The sequence below is a fragment of the Cherax quadricarinatus genome, unplaced genomic scaffold (genome assembly GCF_038502225.1).
Source record: "Cherax quadricarinatus isolate ZL_2023a unplaced genomic scaffold, ASM3850222v1 Contig1845, whole genome shotgun sequence".
Taxonomy (NCBI): domain Eukaryota; kingdom Metazoa; phylum Arthropoda; class Malacostraca; order Decapoda; family Parastacidae; genus Cherax; species Cherax quadricarinatus.
The window spans coordinates 28999-51174 of NW_027196871.1; the positions used below are offsets into that span (position 1 = coordinate 28999).

Here is a 22176-nt window from a genome sequence, read left to right on the forward strand (position 1 = left end):
CTTATTGTGTTGTCTCTCAGTGTACTCGTGGCACCCCTGCTTTTCATCGGGGGAATGTTGCATCTCCTGCCGAGTCTTCTGCTTTCATAGGGAGTGATTTTCGTGCGTAGGTTTGGTACCAATCCCTCCAGGACTTTCCAAGTGTATATTATCACGTATCTCTCTCGCCTGCGTTCGAGGGAATACAGATCAAGGACCTTCAACCGTTCCCAGTAGTTTGGGTGACTTATCGCACTTATGTGTGTCATGAAAGTTCTTTGTACACTCTCCAGGTCTGCAATGTGACCAGCCTTGAAGGGGGCCGTTAGTGTACAGCAGTATTCCAGCCTAGAGAGCACAAGCGATTTGAAGAGAATCATCATGGGCTTGGCCTCCTTAGTTTTGAAGGTTCTCATCCATCCTATCATTTTCCTAGCGGATGAGGTAGATACATTGTTGTGGTCTTTGAAGGCGAGATCCTCTGACATTATCACTCCCAGGTCCTTCACATTACTTTTCCGCTCCATTGTATGGTTAGAATTTGTCGTATACCCTGACACATTTTTAATTTCTTCAAGTTTCCCATATCTGAGTAGTTGAAATTTCTCCTCGTTGATCTTCATATTGTTTTGAGTGGCCCATTCGAAGGTTTGGTTGATATCCGCTTGGAGTCTCGCGGTGTCTTCGATGGAGGTCACTGTCATGGTGATCCGGGTGTCATCCACAAAGGAAGACACGGAGCTATGGCTTACATCTCTGGGTTGTGTAATTGACGGGTATCTAGGTAGTTGGCTGTCTTGCTTCTTAGAACCCTATCAAAGACTTTTATGATATGGAATGTTAGTGCTAGCGACCTGTAGTTCTTTGCAGTTGCTTTACTGCCACCTTTATGGAGTGGGGCTATGTCTGTTATTTTTAGTGAGTGTGGAACGACTCCTGTGTCCATGCTCCCTCCATAAAATGCTGAAGGCACGCGATAGGGGCTTCTTGCAATTCTTGATGAACACGGAGTTCCACGAGTCTGGACCAGGGGCAGAGTGCATGGGCATGTCATTAATTGCCTCTTCAAAGTCTTGTGGAGTTAAAATAATATCTGAGATTTTTGGGATGACCAAATTTTGGGTTTCGTTCATAAAGAATTCATTTGGATTGTCGACTCTTAGTCTGGGAAGCGGCTCGATGAATACTGAATCATATTGGCACTTTAGTATCTCCTTCATTTCTTGGCTGTCATCTGTGTATGTCCCATTCCGCCTACGCAGGGGCCCAACACTGGATGTTGTTTTTCCCTTACAGTTGGCAATAGAGAAGAAGTTTTTTTTTTTTCAATTTCCTTTATGGATTTTAGTTCTTAATGAATGTTGCTGTCACTAGAGATCCAGAATAAGATAAATCTCGTTCATTATAGAGTAAAAAATGGGGAAAGGGGGCATTTCCAAGGTTAAACAAACAATAAACCACGTATCCACCCTGAACCAGGGGTCACCTTCCCTGCGACTGGTTGTGTTGTTCCTCCCTGGTAACATTTGCTTATCGAACGTGGCACACATCAGGATGCCACCTCCAGAATTCTGGAGGTGGCATCCTGATGTGCTGTATAAGGATAATAGCGTCAACGGCAACCCGGAAAGAGTGCCAAGAGTCTTACACTGACGCTACTTCTGGATCCACAGGCAACCGCCAGTAGCATTTCCTTCATCAAAGGCCCCGCCAGGTGGCCACCCAATCTCTTCTTGGAGGTTGGAGGGTCAATTGACATGTCCCGAGATGATTCAGTGTTCCTGGAGTGGAGTGAGCACGTCAGCAGTACAAGCAGAAGTTCTTAACAGGGCAGTGAGTTATTCCTTTTCCCTTCTGTGTAGAAACTGGCTTTCATAAAAAGAGAAATATGCCAACTAATGAGGCGAAATGGGGAGAGAGGGGTTAGGGGTATATTCGAGTCAACTCGAGGAGAGAAGTAATACAACTCCTCGGATCAACAGCGCCCTCGTCAATTAATTTATCCCCTTTGAAGGGAATTATTTTACAAAGGCAGTACACACAACTCGTCTTGCATACAAAATTTTATGGAATGTCTTTAATTCCCTAATAAATAACATCAATATCAGATTAACAAGCATTCAGACAGTTTGTTACGTTCTAGGAACATAATTTCAGACAGCCATTCTGTTGTTGATATCGTCGTCTTTGTGTAGCGAATCCTTAACCTCACTCTCATCTGCCCTCAAGTCATTTTCATCTTCAACAGAGGAACGCCTGCAGATAATTGTCCTGTAGAAAAACTCTTTGCCTTGGGTAATAAGTGGTTTCTGGAACAAGACCCACGACTGTGGAGCGATCAGCTTCTTATCGACGTCCTCAGGCGAGTTGCTGCCTGCGGAGTGCACAACAACTTCATTACTGCTATTGTTATCATCATCATCATCATCATCAACAGAGTTTATGCAGGGAAAGTATATTCTGGATGGTTGTGCATGGTATACAAGTGTAGTTGAAATTCTTGGAACGCTATCTGGGAGCTAAATGTATTTATTTTAATTTCAGGAAAGATTGTACAACTACGTTATATAAAGCTAATTAAAAATTTTGGAAGCATGTCTAAAAGAATGTCTTTTAGAATGCTTAAGGTATTTGAAAATATGCTTTTAAAAGACTATCTTCAGGTGCAGATGGAAGATTGTGCAGTAGTTAACGGGTGAGGCGAGAGTGAATGACTGCTGGGTTGTCGCACCATGCACTCTCATGGATGGCTATTAAGGAGCCAGGATGTCAAGTGATTAGCTACAGCCAGAATGGCAACCGAAGTTTCCAAGACAGAATTTCCTGGAAGGCATGGCTTCTATACAAGGCTGGAAGAACAACGAGAGAGGTATATCCTACATAATCTAAAGAGTATATCACTCCTGATGTGTATACACTGGAACTAGCAGTGCCTAAACTTGGAGTGTTGTATATATCTATATGTGCACACTTAGAATCTACTTTAATTCCTGTGTTAGAGAATAAGATCCTTGACTGGTGGTGTACAGGTGACATGAAGCTTTAACGACCTGTAACTCTTTTACATGATGGTAGGATTGCTGGTGTCCTTTTCTGTCTCATAAACATGCTAGATAACAGGGATATCTTGCTACTCCTACTTACAGTTTGGTCACACTTCACAGACACGCACATGCATATATATATACGTACATCTACGTTTTTTTTTCTCCTTTTTCTAAATAGCTCTTATTCTTCTTTATTTCTTCTATTGTCCATGGGGAAGTGGAAAGGAATCTTTCCTCCATAAGCCATGCGTGTCGTATGAGGCGACTAAAATGCCGGGAGCAATGGGCTAGTAACCCCGTTCTCCTGTAAACATTTACTAAAAAAGAGAAGAAGAAAAACTTTATAAAACTGGGATGCTTGAATGATGTGTGGATGACAAGAAACAGATGATTGCTGATTGTTATGAATGAAAAGAAGTTGGATGTCCTGGCCTTAAGCGAAACAAAGCTGAAGGGGGTAGGGGAGTTTCAGTGGGGAGAAATAAATGGGATTAAATCTGGAGTATCTGAGAGAGTTAGAGCTAAGGAAGGGGTAGCAATAATGCTGAATGATCAGTTATGGAAGGAGAAAAGAGAACATGAATGTGTAAATTCAAGGATTATGTGGATTAAAGTAAAGGTTGGATGCGAAAAGTGGGTCATAATAAGCGTGTATGCACCTGGAGAAGAGAGGAATGTAGAGAGAGAGAGATTTTGGGAGATGTTAAGTGAATGTATAGGAGCCTTTGAACCAAGTGAGAGAGTAATTGTGGTAGGGGACCTGAATGCTAAAGTAGGAGAAACTTTTAGAGAGGGTGTGGTAGGTAAGTTTGGGGTGCCAGGTGTAAATGATAATGGGAGCCCTTTGATTGAACTTTGTATAGAAAGGGGTTTAGTTATAGGTAATACATATTTTAAGAAAAAGAGGATAAATAAGTATACAAGATATGATGTAGGGCGAAATGACAGTACAGTGGACCCCCGGTTAACGATTTTAATCCGTGCAAGAGGGATAATTGTTATGCGAAATAATCGTTATGCGAATGAATTTTCCCCATAAGAAATAATGGAAATAAAATTAATCCGTGCAAGACGCCCAAAAGTATGAAAAAAATTTTTTTTTACCACATGAAATGTTAATTTTAATACACACAAACTGAAAAAGGCATGCACAATTACATGACACTTACTTTTATTGAAGATCTGGTGATGATTGATGGGATGGGAGGAGGGGAGAGCATTATCTTCTTACTGTTTAGAAGGGGAATCCCCTTCCATTACGACTTGAGGTAGCAAGTCCTTTTCCGGGGTTACTTCCCTTCTTCTTTTAATGCCACTAGGACCAGCTTGAGAGTCACTGGACCTCTGTCGCACAACAAATCTGTCCATAGAGCTCTGTACCTCCCGTTCCTTTACGATTTGTCTAAAATGGGCCACAACATTGTCATTGAAATAGTCACCAGCACGGCTTGCAACAGCTGTGTCAGGGTGATTTTCATCTATAAAGGTTTGCAGTTCAACCCACTGTGCACACATTTCCTTAATCTTTGAAGTAGGCACAATGGATTCCACAACTGGCATAGGCTTCTCAGGGTTAGCCCCAAACCCTTCAAAATCTTTCTTAATTTCCATACTAATTCTCACCCTTTTTACCACAGGGTTGGCACTAGAAGCTTTCTTGGGGCCCATGGTCACTTATTTTCCAGAAACAGCACCGAAAACACTGTAATAATACGAAATATTCCGAGTGTATGCTTGGATGTTACCGCGGAGGCTGGCTGGTAAACAATGGGACGGGCGGCACATGTGAGGCTGGCTGAGGGCACATTGGACGCGTCTCGGACGAAAATCGGTGAGCGGGTTTTTAATCGGTATGCGCGGCAAAAATTTTGCGATAAAAGTAAGCGGTATGCGGAAAAATCGCTATGTGATGCCATCGTTATGCGGGGGTCCACTGTAGTTTGTTGGATTATGTATTGGTAGATAAAAGACTGTTTAGTAGACTTCAGGATGTACATGTTTATAGAGGGGCCACAGATATATCAGATCACTTTCTAGTTGTAGCTACACTGAGAGTAAAAGGTAGATGGGATACAAGGAGAATAGAAGCATCAGGGAAGAGAGAGGTGAAGGTTTATAAACTAAAAGAGGAGGCAGTTAGGGTAAGATATAAACAGCTATTGGAGGATAGATGGGCTAATGAGAGCATAGGCAATGGGGTCGAAGAGGTATGGGGTAGGTTTAAAAATGTAGTGTTAGAGTGTTCAGCAGAAGTTTGTGGTTACAGGAAAGTGGGTGCGGGAGGGAAGAGGAGCGATTGGTGGAATGATGATGTAAAGAGAGTAGTAAGGGAGAAAAAGTTAGCATATGAGAAGTTTTTACAAAGTAGAAGTGATGCAAGGAGGGAAGAGTATATGGAGAAAAAGAGAGAGGTTAAGAGAGTGGTGAAGCAATGTAAAAAGAGAGCAAATGAGAGAGTGGGTGAGATGTTATCAACAAATTTTGTTGAAAATAAGAAAAAGTTTTGGAGTGAGATTAACAAGTTAAGAAAGCCTAGAGAACAAATGGATTTGTCAGTTAAAAATAGGAGAGGAGAGTTATTAAATGGAGAGTTAGAGGTATTGGGAAGATGGAGGGAATATTTTGAGGAATTGTTAAATGTTGATGAAGATAGGGAAGCTGTGATTTCGTGTATAGGGCAAGGAGGAATAACATCTTGTAGGAGTGAGGAAGAGCCAGTTGTGAGTGTGGGGGAAGTTCGTGAGGCAGTAGGTAAAATGAAAGGGGGTAAGGCAGCCGGGATTGATGGGATAAAGATAGAAATGTTAAAAGCAGGTGGGGATATAGTTTTGGAGTGGTTGGTGCAATTATTTAATAAATGTATGGAAGAGGGTAAGGTACCTAGGGATTGGCAGAGAGCATGCATAGTTCCTTTGTATAAAGGCAAAGGGGATAAAAGAGAGTGCAAAAATTATAGGGGGATAAGTCTGTTGAGTATACCTGGTAAAGTGTATGGTAGAGTTATTATTGAAAGAATTAAGAGTAAGACGGAGAATAGGATAGCAGATGAACAAGGAGGCTTTAGGAAAGGTAGGGGGTGTGTGGACCAGGTGTTTACAGTGAAACATATAAGTGAACAGTATTTAGATAAGGCTAAAGAGGTCTTTGTGGCATTTATGGATTTGGAAAAGGCGTATGACAGGGTGGATAGGGGGGCAATGTGGCAGATGTTGCAAGTGTATGGTGTAGGAGGTAGGTTACTGAAAGCAGTGAAGAGTTTTTACGAGGATAGTGAGGCTCAAGTTAGAGTATGTAGGAAAGAGGGAAATTATTTCCCAGTAAAAGTAGGCCTTAGACAAGGATGTGTGATGTCACCGTGGTTGTTTAATATATTTATAGATGGGGTTGTAAGAGAAGTAAATGCGAGGGTCTTGGCAAGAGGCGTGGAGTTAAAAGATAAAGAATCACACACAAAGTGGGAGTTGTCACAGCTGCTCTTTGCTGATGACACTGTGCTCTTGGGAGATTCTGAAGAGAAGTTGCAGAGATTGGTGGATGAATTTGGTAGGGTGTGCAAAAGAAGAAAATTAAAGGTGAATACAGGAAAGAGTAAGGTTATGAGGATAACAAAAAGATTAGGTGATGAAAGATTGAATATCAGATTGGAGGGAGAGAGTATGGAGGAGGTGAATGTATTCAGATATTTGGGAGTGGACGTGTCAGCGGATGGGTCTATGAAAGATGAGGTGAATCATAGAATTGATGAGGGAAAAGAGTGAGTGGTGCACTTAGGAGTCTGTGGAGACAAAGAACTTTGTCCTTGGAGGCAAAGAGGGGAATGTATGAGAGTATAGTTTTACCAACGCTCTTATATGGGTGTGAAGCATGGGTGATGAATGTTGCAGCGAGGAGAAGGCTGGAGGCAGTGGAGATGTCATGTCTGAGGGCAATGTGTGGTGTGAATATAATGCAGAGAATTCGTAGTTTGGAAGTTAGGAGGAGGTGCGGGATTACCAAAACTGTTGTCCAGAGGGCTGAGGAAGGGTTGTTGAGGTGGTTCGGACATGTAGAGAGAATGGAGCGAAACAGAATGACTTCAAGAGTGTATCAGTCTGTAGTGGAAGGAAGGCGGGGTAGGGGTCGGCCTAGGAAAGGTTGGAGGGAGGGGGTAAAGGAGGTTTTGTGTGCGAGGGGCTTGGACTTCCAGCAGGCATGCGTGAGCGTGTTTGATAGGAGTGAATGGAGACAAATGGTTTTTAATACTTGACGTGCTGTTGGAGTGTGAGCAAAGTAACATTTATGAAGGGGTTCAGGGAAACCGGCAGGCCGGACTTGAGTCCTGGAGATGGGAAGTACAGTGCCTGCACTCTGAAGGAGGGGTGTTAATGTTGCAGTTTAAAAACTGTAGTGTAAAGCACCCTTCTGGCAAGACAGTGATGGAGTGAATGATGGTGAAAGTTTTTCTTTTTCGGGCCACCCTGCCTTGGTGGGAATCGGCCAGTGTGATAATAATGTATACACAGTGTATAGTGTATACTACAGTGGCTCCCTAGTATACACAGTGTATAGTGTATACTACAGTGGCTCCCTAGTATACATAGTGTATAGTGTATACTACAGTGGCTCCCTAGTATACATAGTGTATAGTGTATACTACAGTGGCTCCCTAGTATACACAGTGGATAGTGTATACACAGTGTATAGTGTATACTACAGTGGCTCCCTAGTATACACAGTGTATAGTGTATACTACAGTGGCTCCCTAGTATACACAGTGTATAGTGTATACTATAGTGGCTCCCTAGTATACACAGTGTATAGTGTATACTACAGTGGCTCCCTAGTATACACAGTGTATAGTGTATACTACAGTGGCTCCCTAGTATACATAGTGTATAGTGTATACTACAGTGGCTCCCTAGTATACACAGTGTATAGTGTATACTACAGTGGCTCCCTAGTATACACAGTGTATAGTGTATACTATAGTGGCTCCCTAGTATACACAGTGTATAGTGTATACTATAGTGGCTCCCTAGTATACACAGTGTATAGTGTATACTATAGTGGCTCCCTAGTATACACAGTGTATAGTGTATACTGCAGTGGCTCCCTAGTATACACAGTGTATAGTGTATACTACAGTGGCTCCCTAGTATACATAGTGTATAGTGTATACTACAGTGGCTCCCTAGTATACATAGTGTATAGTGTATACTACAGTGGCTCCCTAGTATATAGATGATAAAGGCTAAAGTGTCATTTGAAAACAGGTGAATTTGTAAATGAAGTGATAAGCCTATAGAGGCAGGTGCCAGAAGTCGCCAGAAACTTACCACAGTGGTCAGCTGTTTTAATAATCTTCCTGGCCTGCTAGTGTACTCACATATAATCTAGTGATACCAGTGAATAGCAGAATACAGTGTTGTAGTAGCAACTAACCAGTATTATAATGGTACTTAGTGGAGTGGAGTGACTTTCATTAGTTTCTTTTTTCTTGAAATACCAGACGTATACTGTGAATTTCATATAACCTGTAGTTACCAGCGGTCGCAATATACACAACGAGAAGCAATTATTACTACAGAAAAAGCGTCCTTCCTCCAAAATTTCCACCAGTCAACTATAGTGATAATATAGCATTTATTGTGGTGGAGACGAAAAAAAACTAGAAAAGCTAGATACAGCGATTGAAAAACAAGGGTTGAGGCTCGCTGCCAGAAATCACCGGTTCTTCAACAGGCAAGTTTCACATATTACTCATAATGTAGGAGCTACCAGCAATCACCGGTTCTTCAACACGCAAGTTATACTTTTGTATCAATCAAATCACATATTACTCGGGTAGATAATTTCAAGTAGATCCTTCATGTGTTAGCCCAAATCACCGACCAGTATGTTTTAAATAAGTGACCCACTGATCAGATCAGATCGACTGGTCCGAACCCTCGACTGGTCCGAACCCTTGATGGTCCGAACCCTTGACTGGTTACAAACGGATTCGTTGGACAATAAAGCAGACTGTAAACGGATGGGGTTGTAGGCGCCCTTATCAAACACAAACAATAAATATAAATCAGGAACGTACACGGTAAGCTGTCCAATATACAAGTACAGTTAGAAATAGAAATACAAATAGCTAGAGCTTCATTTAAGGAGGTTATTAATAGAGTATTCAAGAGGTTGCTAGTAGAATTACAGTAAATCAACCATTCAAATCATTATGAAGCTCTGTGTAGTCTGCAGTCAATCAAACAAACGGGCTTCCACATGGATAAATTGTCATTTTTGTGGAAATTGGTGTCACGCCCCTTGTGCAGATATCCAAGAACTAGCTACAAGCAGTATTAAAACAGGGAAGTGTTTTTGGGTATGCCCAAATGAGATAAATCTGTGGACTAAAATCACAAGGGTATTAAAAGAGGATAACATCAAAGCTGCTTTCATAGACAACCTGGAAGCTTTCTACAACAGATGGGAACATAAAAAGTCTGGGCTGAATGGTACTGCCCTTGATACTGGCCATGTAGTCAGAAACTGTAAGGCTGGAGGTGATGTCCTGGTAGTCAGTAAATGTGGGGCTGATAGTGCTGTCCTGGGAGACAGTAATGGTGAAGCTGGAGGTGCTGTCCTGGGAGACAGTAATGGTGAAGCTGGAGGTGCTGTCCTGGGAGACAGTAATGGTGAAGCTGGAGGTGCTGTCCTGGGTGACAGTAATGGTGAAGCTGGAGATTTTGTCCAGGTAGTCGGGAATTATACGCAGGAAGGAATACATATAAATGACCTCATAGGGGACAGGAGCCGTAGTGGGGAAACAAGTGTAGTCAAAGATAAGATAAAACCAATATTGCAAACTAGAAATACCGCAGGAAATAGCAAACAAGAGGACTCCACTAGCAATAGTGAGGATATATTACCAAAAACAACTGGTGGGAGCTCCATTGTTGGTGCTAGGGAGGATAGGAATAAGACAGGGAAACATGCACCAACAGGGAATACAGTCACAGAAACCCAAGGCAAACGGAAACCAAGCCTGTGCACATACTATGCACTTGGTATCTGCAGACATGGGAAATCTGGAGAAACAGACGGGACGTGCAACGATGACCACCCTAGAAAATGCCGTGCCCATATGACAACAGGAAAATGCAAACTCCCTTCCTGTAAGCTTTTTCACCATGAAATGTGTACCTCTTCAGTACAGGAAAGACTGTGCTATAACTTAAATTGCCAGGCACACCATCTAAAGGGGACAAAAAGATACAAAACATCCAGGCCATGGGAAAACCTGGGTAGCCACAGCCACTCAAGAGGGAGATGTTTTTTAGTGCCAGGAAGGAAAAAAAACTGGCAGGAAATGGCAGAAATCGTACACCAAATCCAGTCATTCCTGGAGTGGAACCACAGTCGATGGCCTCCACTCCAAACCAACAGATACAGATACTAATGCCGGAAAAAAAATCCCCCCCCCCAGTACCAACAATACCACCAGTCCGATGACATTCTTCTTTGCAAATATACAGGGTCTAAAGCCAGCAACAAACAACAAAATACCTTTCATCCGTGGACTGCTTGCAGAGGCAAAGGCAATGTTCGCGGCTTTCACTGAGACCCACATAAAGGATCACTTGGACAACGAAATATGGATCCCAGGTTACAACCTATACAGATGTGACAGAGTGAACAGGCAAAAAGGGGGGGGAGGTGGGTTGGCCTGTACATTGCAGAGTCACTTGTTTGCACAGAACTGCTTAATGCCTCAAATGATGTAGTGGAAGTTTTAGCAGTAAAGGTCGAGAACCAAAACCTAGTCACTGTGGTAGTCTACAAGCCTCCGGATGCAACATCCCAGCAATTCCAGGAACAGCTGTTAAAAATTGACCACTGTCTGGAAAATCTTCCAGCTCCTGCACCCAACATCTTGCTCCTGGGGGATTTCAACTTAAGGCACCTAAAATGGAGGAATATAGCAAATAATATTGTTGCAGTAATAACACCAGGAGGCAGCTCTGATGAAAACTCACACTCACACGAGCTTTTAAATCTCTGCACAAAATTCAATTTAAACCAGCAAATAATAGAGCCTACTAGACTGGAGAATACACTAGACCTCATCTTCACTAACAATGATGATCTGATAAGAAATGTCACCATATCAAAAACAATATACTCAGATCACAACATAATTGAGGTTCAGACATGTATGCGTGGAGCCCCAGACCGACATAATGAGATTAGTCACGAGGGAGCATTCACCAAATTCAACTTCAATAACAAAAACATAAAGTGGGACCAAGTAAACCAAGTCCTAACCGATATAAGCTGGGAAGATATACTAAGCAACACAGACCCCAACTTATGCCTAGAACAGATTAACTTGGTGGCACTCGATGTATGCACAAGGCTTATTCCTCTAAGAAAAAGGAGGAGTAGATGTAAAATAGAAAGAGACAGGCGCTCCCTTTACAGGCGACGGAAAAGAATAACAGCGGCTAAAAGAGGTCAATATATCTGAAATGCGTAGGGAGACACTGGTCAGAGAAATAGCAAGCATCCAACTTAAGCTAAAGGAATCTTACAGGAGTCAGGAATCGCGGGAAGAACTAAAAGCCATAAATGAAATCGAAAGAAACCCAAAGTATTTCTTCTCCTATGCCAAATTAAAGTCGAGAACAACGTCCAGTATTGGGCCCCTACTTAAACAAGATGGGTCCTACACAGATGACAGCAAGGAAATGAGTGAGCTACTCAAGTCCCAATATGACTCAGTTTTTAGCAAGCCGCTAACCAGACTGAGAGTCGAAGATCAAAATGAATTATAATGATTTAAAATGATTATATACACCTGGAAAATCCTAGAGGGACTAGTACCGAACTTGCACACGAAAATCACTCACTACGAAAGCAAAAGACTTGGCAGACAATGCAACATCCCCCCAATGAAAAGCAGGGGTGTCATTAGCACGTTAAGAGACCATACAATAAGTGTCAGGGGCCCCGAGACTGTTCAACTGCCTCCCAGCATACATAAGGGGGATTACCAACAGACCCCTGGCAGTCTTCAAGCTGGCACTGGTAAGATAAGATAAGATTTCGTTCGGATTTTTAACCCCGGAGGGTTAGCCACCCAGGATAACCCAAGAAAGTCAGTGCGTCATCGAGGACTGTCTAACTTATTTCCATTGGGGTCCTTAATCTTGTCCCCCAGGATGCGACCCACACCAGTCGACTAACACCCAGGTACCTATTTGCTGCTAGGTGAACAGGACAATAGGTGTAAGGAAACGTGTCGGAATTTCCACCCGCCGGGAATCGAACCCGGGCCCTCCGTGTGTGAAGCGGGAGTTTTAGCCACCAGACCACCGGGCCACTTCACTGGACAAGCACCTAAAGTCGGTTCCTGACCAGCCGGGCTGTGGCTCGTATGTTGGTTTGCGTGCAGCCAGCAGCAACAGCCTGGTTGATCAGGCTCTGATCCACCAGGAGGCCTGGTCACAGACCGGGCCGCGGGGGCGTTGACCCCCGGAACTCTCTCCAGGTAAACTCCAGGTAATATATATGTCGTGCCGAATGTGTAAAACTGGTCAATTAGCAAGAACTCATTTAAAATTAAGTCCTTTCTAAAAAAAATTCATATACGTTTAAAGATATATTATTTTGACAACGAAATATGGATCCCAGGTTATAACCTATTCAGATGCGACAGACTAAACAGAATCGCTCATTTGCTCAGATCTACTGACCAGGTTCATGTAAACAGTTGCCAGCAGTCGCCAAATCCCGCCCACACAGGTCTGCTAGTGTACCTGACGTATAATCAGTGATACCAGGGAGTAAAACATTCCTGTTGAAATACAAAGACGTGCAAAATCTCGAGTAAATACGAAAAGTGTACAGTTTTGTAGAAATATGATAAACAGTGCATAGTTGTTAGTACTTATTGTGATGGAGTGACGCACAGTATGTGGTAAACATGTAGTTAGCAGCAGTCGCAATATATACAACGAAAATCATTATTCCTCCAGTAATCTCCATGTACTGAAGCCATCGGCGCCCAAACACGCAAGTTATCCTTTTTGTGTTAAACTGAACACATATTACCCTGTTTAATTTTTTTCCAGTAGTCCTTTTCATGAGTTGGTCCAAAATCACCCAGTGAGCCTAATCCGGATCTGCCCGGATTCATCCAACGACCGGATTCAAACGGATTCGTTGATAACAATGTATCATCTGACTGGTTTCACTAACTGACGGGGCTCTACGCGCCATATCAAACACTCTAACAATAACTACAACAAATAGTCACAATACAGACAGACAGATCTACTGTTAAGGTGCTTATTAGGAAAAAGATATACAGTGATCCACTAACTGGATTCTTCCAGTTTCGCTGGATTCGGGCGGATTCAAATGGTTTCGTTGGAAATAAGCCAAATCGGAAGAACTGTTACAAAAAAATAAATACATCGGGAATTATAAACTAGCCAACTAGGATTGTAAGATGACCACCATCATGAAGACCTGTGTAGTCTGCAGGAAGGGTAAGGGACGAAGACAGGCCTGGATTGCTTGCCATCTGTGTGGTCAGTGGTCCTATAGTATATGCAGGAATTTTAATCTATTGACCACATTTGACAAACTCAGAGAGATGTTTTTGGGTCTGCCCAAACAAGATACATCTGTATGAGGAAATGACATCTATATTAAAAGACAAGAACTTCAATAAAACATCCTTCTTGAAAGACATGTCAGCATGGTAGGGATGGGGCTGTCTTGAACAGTGCTTTTGAGGGTGCTAGTGCTGTCCTGGAGGACAGTGCTGAGGGTGCTAGTGCTGTCCTGGAGGACAGTGCTGAGGGTGCTAGTGTTGTCCTGGAGGACAGTGCTGAGGGTGCTAGTGTTGTCCTGGAGGACAGTGCTGAGGGTGCTAGTGTTGTCCTGGAGGACAGTGCTGAGGGTGCTAGTGTTGTCCTGGAGGACAGTGCTGAGGGTGCTAGTGTTGTCCTGGAGGACAGTGCTTTTGAGGGTGCTAGTGCTGTCCTGGAGGACAGTGCTGAGGGTGCTAGTGTTGTCCTGGAGGACAGTGCTTTTGAGGGTGCTAGTGCTGTCCTGGAGGACAGTGCTGAGGGTGCTAGTGTTGTCCTGGAGGACAGTGCTTTTGAGGGTGCTAGTGCTGTCCTGGAGGACAGTGCTGAGGGTGCTAGTGTTGTCCTGGAGGACAGTGCTTTTGAGGGTGCTAGTGCTGTCCTGGAGGACAGTGCTGAGGGTGCTAGTGTTGTCCTGGAGGACAGTGCTTTTGAGGGTGCTAGTGCTGTCCTGGAGGACAGTGCTGAGGGTGCTAGTGTTGTCCTGGAGGACAGTGCTGAGGGTGCTAGTGTTGTCCTGGAGGACAGTGCTGAGGGTGCTAGTGTTGTCCTGGAGGACAGTGCTGAGGGTGCTAGTGTTGTCCTGGAGGACAGTGCTGAGGGTGCTAGTGTTGTCCTGGAGGACAGTGCTGAGGGTGCTAGTGTTGTCCTGGAGGACAGTGCTGAGGGTGCTAGTGTTGTCCTGGAGGACAGTGCTGAGGGTGCTAGTGTTGTCCTGGAGGACAGTGCTGAGGGTGCTAGTGCTGTCCTGGAGGACAGTGCTGAGGGTGCTAGTGCTGTCCTGGAGGACAGTGCTGAGGGGGCTAGTGTTGTCCTGGAGGACAGTGCTGAGGGGGCTAGTGCTGTCCTGGAGGACAGTGCTGAGGGGGCTAGTGTTGTCCTGGAGGACAGTGCTGAGGGTGCTAGTGTTGTCCTGGAGGACAGTGCTGAGGGTGCTAGTGTTGTCCTGGAGGACAGTGCTGAGGGTGCTAGTGCTGTCCTGGAGGACAGTGCTGAGGGGGCTAGTGTTGTCCTGGAGGACAGTGCTGAGGGTGCTAGTGTTGTCCTGGAGGACAGTGCTGAGGGTGCTAGTGTTGTCCTGGAGGACAGTGCTGAGGGTGCTAGTGCTGTCCTGGAGGACAGTGCTGAGGGGGCTAGTGTTGTCCTGGAGGACAGTGCTGAGGGGGCTAGTGTTGTCCTGGAGGACAGTGCTGAGGGTGCTAGTGTTGTCCTGGAGGACAGTGCTGAGGGTGCTAGTGTTGTCCTGGAGGACAGTGCTGAGGGTGCTAGTGTTGTCCTGGAGGACAGTGCTGAGGGTGCTGAGGGTGGTAGTGCTGTCCTGGAGGACAGTGCTGAGGGGGCTAGTGTTGTCCTGGAGGACAGTGCTGAGGGTGCTAGTGTTGTCCTGGAGGACAGTGCTGAGGGTGCTAGTGTTGTCCTGGAGGACAGTGCTGAGGGTGCTAGTGTTGTCCTGGAGGACAGTGCTGAGGGTGCTAGTGTTGTCCTGGAGGACAGTGCTGAGGGTGCTAGTGTTGTCCTGGAGGACAGTGCTGAGGGTGCTAGTGTTGTCCTGGAGGACAGTGCTGAGGGTGCTAGTGCTGTCCTGGAGGACAGTGCTGAGGGTGCTAGTGTTGTCCTGGAGGACAGTGCTGAGGGTGCTAGTGTTGTCCTGGAGGACAGTGCTGAGGGTGCTAGTGTTGTCCTGGAGGACAGTGCTGAGGGTGCTAGTGTTGTCCTGGAGGACAGTGCTGAGGGTGCTAGTGTAGTCCTGAGGGTGCTAGTGCTGTCCTGGAGGACAGTGCTGAGGGTGCTAGTGTTGTCCTGGAGGACAGTGCTGAGGGTGCTAGAGGGTGCTAGTGTTGTCCTGGAGGAAAGTGCTGAGGGTGCTAGTGCTGTCCTGGAGGACACTGAGTGCTGAGTCTGAGGGTGCTAGTGTTGTCCTGGAGGACAGTGCTGAGGGTGCTAGTGCTGTCCTGGAAGACAGTGCTGAGGGTGCTAGTGTTGTCCTGGAGGAAAGTGCTCCAGAGGGTCCTAGTGAAGTATTAGAAGATAGAGCTCGTGAGAGTACTAGTGGTGTCCTGGAGGACACTGAAGACAACCTTATTCAGTCCACAGAGGTTCAAAATAGAGATACTTCTGGAGATGGATCAAAATGGGATGAGGCCTCAGGTAATAGTGTCGACACACTACCAGCAAAACCTGGTGGAAGCACTGATGTCCATACAGGGGTAAAAGATATTGAGGAAACAGGAAAAGTAAATGCTCCAGCAGTGAATGCAGCTACAATAAATCCTAGCAAACAGAAGTACAATCTATGTAAATACTATGCCTTGGGTATCTGCACGCACGGTATATCTGGTAAAACAGGTGGGACATGCACCTCTGACCATCCAAAAAAATGCCACACACACATGACAACAGGAAAGTGCAACTTCCATTCTTGTAACTTATTTCACCCAGAAATGTGTTACCATGAAAGAAAATGCTACAATGAATACTGCCAGACACATCACTTAAAGGGGACTAGAAGACACAGACCAGCCAGACTATGGGAAACAATAGAGAGGAACCACAACCTCTCCAGGGACAGAGGTTTTTTAGGGCTAGAAAGGAAAAAAGACTGGCAAGAAATGACAATAGTCCTACACCACCTGAAAATACTTCTGGAGCAGAGGCACGGACATTGGCCTCTACCCCAGAACAACAGATATTAGAGCCAGTAAAGCTAAATTCCACCAATATGACATTTGTCTTTGCAAACATACAGGGTCTAAAGCTGTCAAAAAACAACAAAATTCCTCACATCAAGGGACTGCTCACGAGTCATATGCAATGTTTGCAGCATTCACAGAGACCACATAAAGGACATTATGACAACGAAATATGGATCCCAGGTTAAACCTGTTCCGATGCGACAGACTAAACAGGCAACAAGGGGGGGCGGAGGGGTTGGCCTATAAAGTTGCTCATTTCCTTACATCTCAAAATGGGAAGTTTTGGCTGCTCGTGGAAATTCGGCATCAAATGCCATTATGTTTGCCTAATTACAGTGGTTAGGTTTCACTTAATAAAATTAAGAGACTTACCACATTGAACAGGCAAAAATCATTTTGACAACGAAATTGGATCCCAGGTTATAACCTATTCAGATGCGAGACTAAACAGGCAACAATTTCAAAACCTCTTCAAGGGAGGCTCCTTGGCGTGGTGAAGAGGCTCTTGGTCTGAGGAATTAGCCCTGTCGGTCTTCTTCCTCAGACCGAACCTAATTACCCCCCATTCTCCCCTCCCCTATCCCATCCTCCCCATCCTCCCCTTTTTCCATTCCTCCTCCTCCTCCTCACCCCTCCCTTTTGCCCTTCCTCTTTTTGGCCTTTGGGATTTCTCCCACAGGCGCGCTAGTTCCTAGGTAGGGGAAAGGACACCGGGGTCCATCCCATTCCGTTGAGGTTCTTGGCGGTGGCGTAGTTTGCCGTGGAATCTGGATTGCCTGGGGATGTCCCGATCCCTCTCCGGTATCCCGGAGTAGCTTTGGGTGTCTTTCGGGCGACGGGTGTATCTCTGGAAGCCACCTTTCGGATTCCGGGGGTGGTGGCCGAAGGAGGTATGCTTTGTGGCGGATATCCGGCCGCCCTCTCTTTTGTCCACCGAGGTAGCTCGGCAGATGTGAGGTTGCTATCCTGGATTGCTGGTTTACTGGCATGAAGGGTAGGGTATGGCACGGGTTCCATGCTGCATCTGCGCTACTAACGGTGCTGAGGTCCTCTTGGGCGCGGAGGGAGATTTCCGGCCCTTTCATTCCTCCTGGGAACTATTCCTCCCCGCTCCCCCCTTTTTTTATTCTTTTTTTTATTTTTATTTTCTTTTCTTCTTTCTTTTTTTTTCTTAAAAACAAAAAGCAAAGGAGTAACCTAACCATGGCAGCCCTAGTCCATGAACCCACTACCCCCGGGCCCCTTCTTGATACCGCACCCCATTCTGACCCTGCCTTGTGTTTAGACCACTCTTCGGACACTCCTGATGCCCCTGTACCTCTTGCTGGTGCTGTTTCCTCACCCGCTTCAGGTACCGGGGCTTCGACTGACTCCTTCGATTTGTCTGAACTCCGCTCTCCTTTGACTATGCTTCCGGCTTCTCCCTCTACGGTACGGCAATTTTCGAATCGCCCGCCCATTTCACGCCGGACCAACTCCGGTCCTACTCCTAAACGCCAACGTCAATCTCCTGATGATGCTCCTTCGTTACCTTCCCATTCTACTCGGAAAAGACCGACACGTCAAGCACTCCCTCTCCACGCTCAGTTTCGGACCACACAATGGACTAAATTCTTTACTTTAAGACCGACTTCTTCTTCTGCCTACCTTTCTGACCATAGTATTGGCAAAGCGCTCCTGCGTCATGTTGGTAGAGATATTTCATTTCATGCTCTCAAGAGCGGTACGCGCATCGTCACTGTCCAGAATGCTACCCAAGCTCATGATCTTTCTCTCCTTTCGAATATCGATACTACTCCTATCACTATTGAAAAACATCTTTCTCTCAATTCTTGTAGTGGTACTGTCATTCTGCCCCATACCATAGTCCAACAGAATTTCCAGTCATGTGGCAATGACATTTTTGAACAGCTGGAACTCCAGGATCTCCCAATCCTCAAAGTAGACACTTATGTCCTTCCTGCCCGGGGGCGGAGACGTTACCCTTGCAATGTGGCTCGTTTAACTTTTGACAGCCGAGAACTCCCGTCCTCTGTATATGTCGCGGGACATCGGTTACAAGTTCGAAAGGTGATACCTACACCGCAACAATGTAGAAATTGCTGGCGTTTTGGTCACCCAGCGAAATATTGCAGATCTATGGCCGAATGCCCAGTCTGTGGTGCCGACGACCATTCTAATACATCTTGCAGTCAACCTCCATCTTGCCTTAATTGTAATGAAGCTCACCCTTCGTACTCCCGCCGTTGCCAGGTCTACTTAAATGAACGTGAAATCCGTTGCCTCAAAGAGGCAGAAGGTCTCCCTTATGCTATGGCAGTTACTCATCTCCGCCTCCAAGGGAGACTACCCCGTGTTTCTTATTCTCGTGTTTCCAAACATCCCCCCACTTCTGGGGTCCCATCTTCTGCAGCCTCCTCTGTTGTTACCCCTCCCATAGCCACTACGGCATCTAATCCTTTTGCTGTCCTTGGCTCTGACGTCCCGACTACAACTCAGTCTGTTCTCACATCTTCGCGTCCTTCCTCACAAGCCCCAGTATCGACAAGACCTCGTACGACACCTAATACCAATCGCCCCTCTACTCAGAAGTCCAAAAAATCCACATTGCTCAAATCTTCTTTGCCCCTTCCTTCCCTTCTTCCACCTCCACACTTTACCTTTCCAGTCTCTGTACCTAGTTCTTCCCCTCTCTCTGGCTCTATTACAAGTGTGGAGATTCACCCTCCTCCTCGTACTATGCCTTCCACCCCCGTCCCCTCCCAAGTTTCTCCCTCTTCTGCCACCTCCCAGGTTTCTGCCTCTTCTGTCCCCCCCCACACTTCATCTCCAGTCCCTTACACTCTTCCCTCCCCCTCTACTTTGGTACAGTCCATTACTGTCCCAATCTTTACTCACCCTCCTCCTTCTATCTCCAATATGGTCTCCCATACATCTTTGAATTCAGAAACACTTGAAGCCATTTCAGAATATATTGCAGAGACTAAACCTTCAATGGACACTGATTCACTTCCTGTTCCTTCTCTTCCCTCTCCTCCATCTTCACAACCCCATTCTTCGCAACGCTCCGTTCCTTCGCTACTTGAACGTCTTCCAATGCCACCACACGTTGACTTTTCTAACCCCTCTAGTCCGTAGGTGCCTTTACCTACAGATTCCTGATATTTTCTTCATCGCCAATCATGGCCTATTTACAGTGGAATATCCGCGGCCTCAGGGGTAATCGGGGTGAGCTTCAGATGTTGCTTTCCAGGTTTTCCCCTGTTGGTGCTTGCTTACAAGAACCAAAATTACACTCGGCTGTTTTCCAACCTATCTCAGGCTATAATTTATTGTATTCTTCGGATCCTTTCTCAGATGGGACCTTTAATGAAAGTGCCCTTCTTCTACGCAATGATATTCCGTACTGTCAACTATTTGTCCATACCTCGCTGCATTACACTGCAGCCCGTATCCACTTGAATAAGTGGTTTACAATATGTTCTTTATATCTCTCTCCTTCTCGAGCATTTTCTATCCCAGACTTTGCCTTTCTTGTTTCATCCTTACCACCACCACTTCTGTTACTTGGTGATTTTAATGCCCACCATTTCCTCTGGGGGGGGGGGGTCTCATTGTGACTCACGTGGCATCCAGTTGGAGGCTTTTCTCGCCTCTCACCCCCTCCATGTTTTAAATACGGGTACTCCCACCCATTTTGATCCTCGTACTCATACTCTCTCTTGCATCGATCTATCAGTCTGCTCTTCCTCCACTGCACTAGACTTCACCTGGTCTGTTCTACCGGACTTACATGACAGCGATCATTTTCCGATCATTCTTACTTCTCCTTCCTATTCACCACCTTTCCGTAGCCCTCGCTGGCAATTTGATCGGGCAAATTGGGATCTTTACTCACACCTCACTGCTTTTAGTGAGGTTCCTTCTTCATCCTCCATTGATGAGCTCCTACACATCTTCTCGACGTCAGTTTATACCGCAGCTTCTCATTCTATACCCCAAACCTCAGGCAGGCATTCTCAGAAGTGCGTGCCTTGGTGGTCTCCTGCTTGTGCTCGTGCAGTACGTTTGAAACGTGCTGCATGGGGCAGGTACCGGTACAATAGAACCGCTGAGAGACTTCTTGATTTTAAGCAGAAGCGTGCGATCGCTCGCCGTGTCATCCGTGAAGCTAAACGCACTTGTTGGCGAGACTATGTTTCCACCATCACCTCTGCTTCTTCTATGAGTGCAGTCTGGAAAAAAGTGAGGAAATTGAGTGGTAAATACTCTCCTGACCCGGCTCCTGTTCTACGGGTCGCTGGTGTTGATGTAGCAAACCCTCTCGACGTTGCCATTGAACTTGGCACACATCTGGTCCGTATTTCCCGAGGGCTCCATCTATGCCCCTCGTTTCTTTCCTCAAAGTCTGCCAGAGAGTTAGTACCCTTGGACTTTTCTTCTCTCAGAGAAGAACAGTATAATGTGCCTTTTACACTTCAAGAACTGGAGGCAACGCTCTCAGCTTGCCGATCATCGGCAGCTGGGCCTGACGACATTCATATTCGTATGTTACAACATTTACATCGGTCAGCCCTTGTAGTCCTCTTACACCTCTTCAATCTTATTTGGGCACAAGGAGTTCTTCCCCAGCTGTGGAAATCTGCCATTGTTCTCCCTTTCCGCAAACCGGGTACTACAGGACATGATGCCTCCCACTATCGCCCCATCGCTCTTACTAGTGCAGTTTGCAAAGTGATGGAACGTCTCGTAAATCGACGTTTAATGTGGTATTTAGAGACACACAACAGTCTCTCCGCTAGTCAATATGGCTTTCGTAAGGGTCGTTCTACCATAGACCCCTTACTACGCTTGGATACGTATGTTCGTAATGCCTTTGCGAATAATCACTCAGTTATTGCCATATTTTTTGACCTTGAGAAGGCATATGACACAACTTGGAGGTATAATATTTTGGCCCAGGCCCATTCCTTAGGCCTCCGAGGCAATCTACCATCCTTCCTTAAGAACTTTTTAACTGACAGACATTTCCGTGTTCGAGTCAATAATGTTCTTTCCCCGGACTTCGTCCAAGCTGAAGGTGTCCCTCAGGGATGTGTTCTAAGCACAACACTTTTTCTCCTTGCTATAAATGATTTGGCCTCTGTTCTTCCACCCAATATTTGGTCATCACTCTATGTTGATGACTTCGCTATTGCTTGTGCAGGCGCTGACTGTCATCTTATTGCAGTTTCTCTCCAGCATGCGGTCGACCGTGTTTCCACTTGGGCCACCACGCATGGGTTTAAATTTTCAAGTACCAAAACTCACCAAATTACTTTCACTAGACGCTCTGTTATCTCCGATCATCCTTTGTATCTCTATGGCTCCCGTATCCCCGAACGTGATACAGTCAGGTTTCTAGGCCTTCTCTTTGACCGTCGGTTATCCTGGAAACCTCACATTACCTCTCTGAAGGCAACTTGTCACAGCCGGCTAAACCTTCTTAAAACCCTTGCTCATCTTTCCTGGGGAGCTGATCGTCGAACTCTGCTTCGCCTACATTCAGCCCTCGTTTTATCGAAACTCGATTATGGTGACCAGATTTATTCCGCGGCCTCTCCTGCTACTCTC

The 22176-nt window shown here is 45.5% G+C and overlaps 1 protein-coding gene across 1 annotated transcript in view; it reads right to left on the bottom strand.

Moving 5' to 3' along the window:
* Nucleotides 1-505: 505 nt before the first annotated feature.
* Nucleotides 506-22176, bottom strand: part of LOC138851732 (uncharacterized) — a 35695-nt gene continuing 14024 nt past the window's right edge. Inside the window, exon 3 of the mRNA XM_070081147.1 lies at nt 506-2353. Coding sequence (XP_069937248.1) covers nt 2133-2353 — 221 coding nt within the window. The 3' untranslated portion in view covers nt 506-2132. The remainder of the gene's footprint in view (nt 2354-22176) is intronic.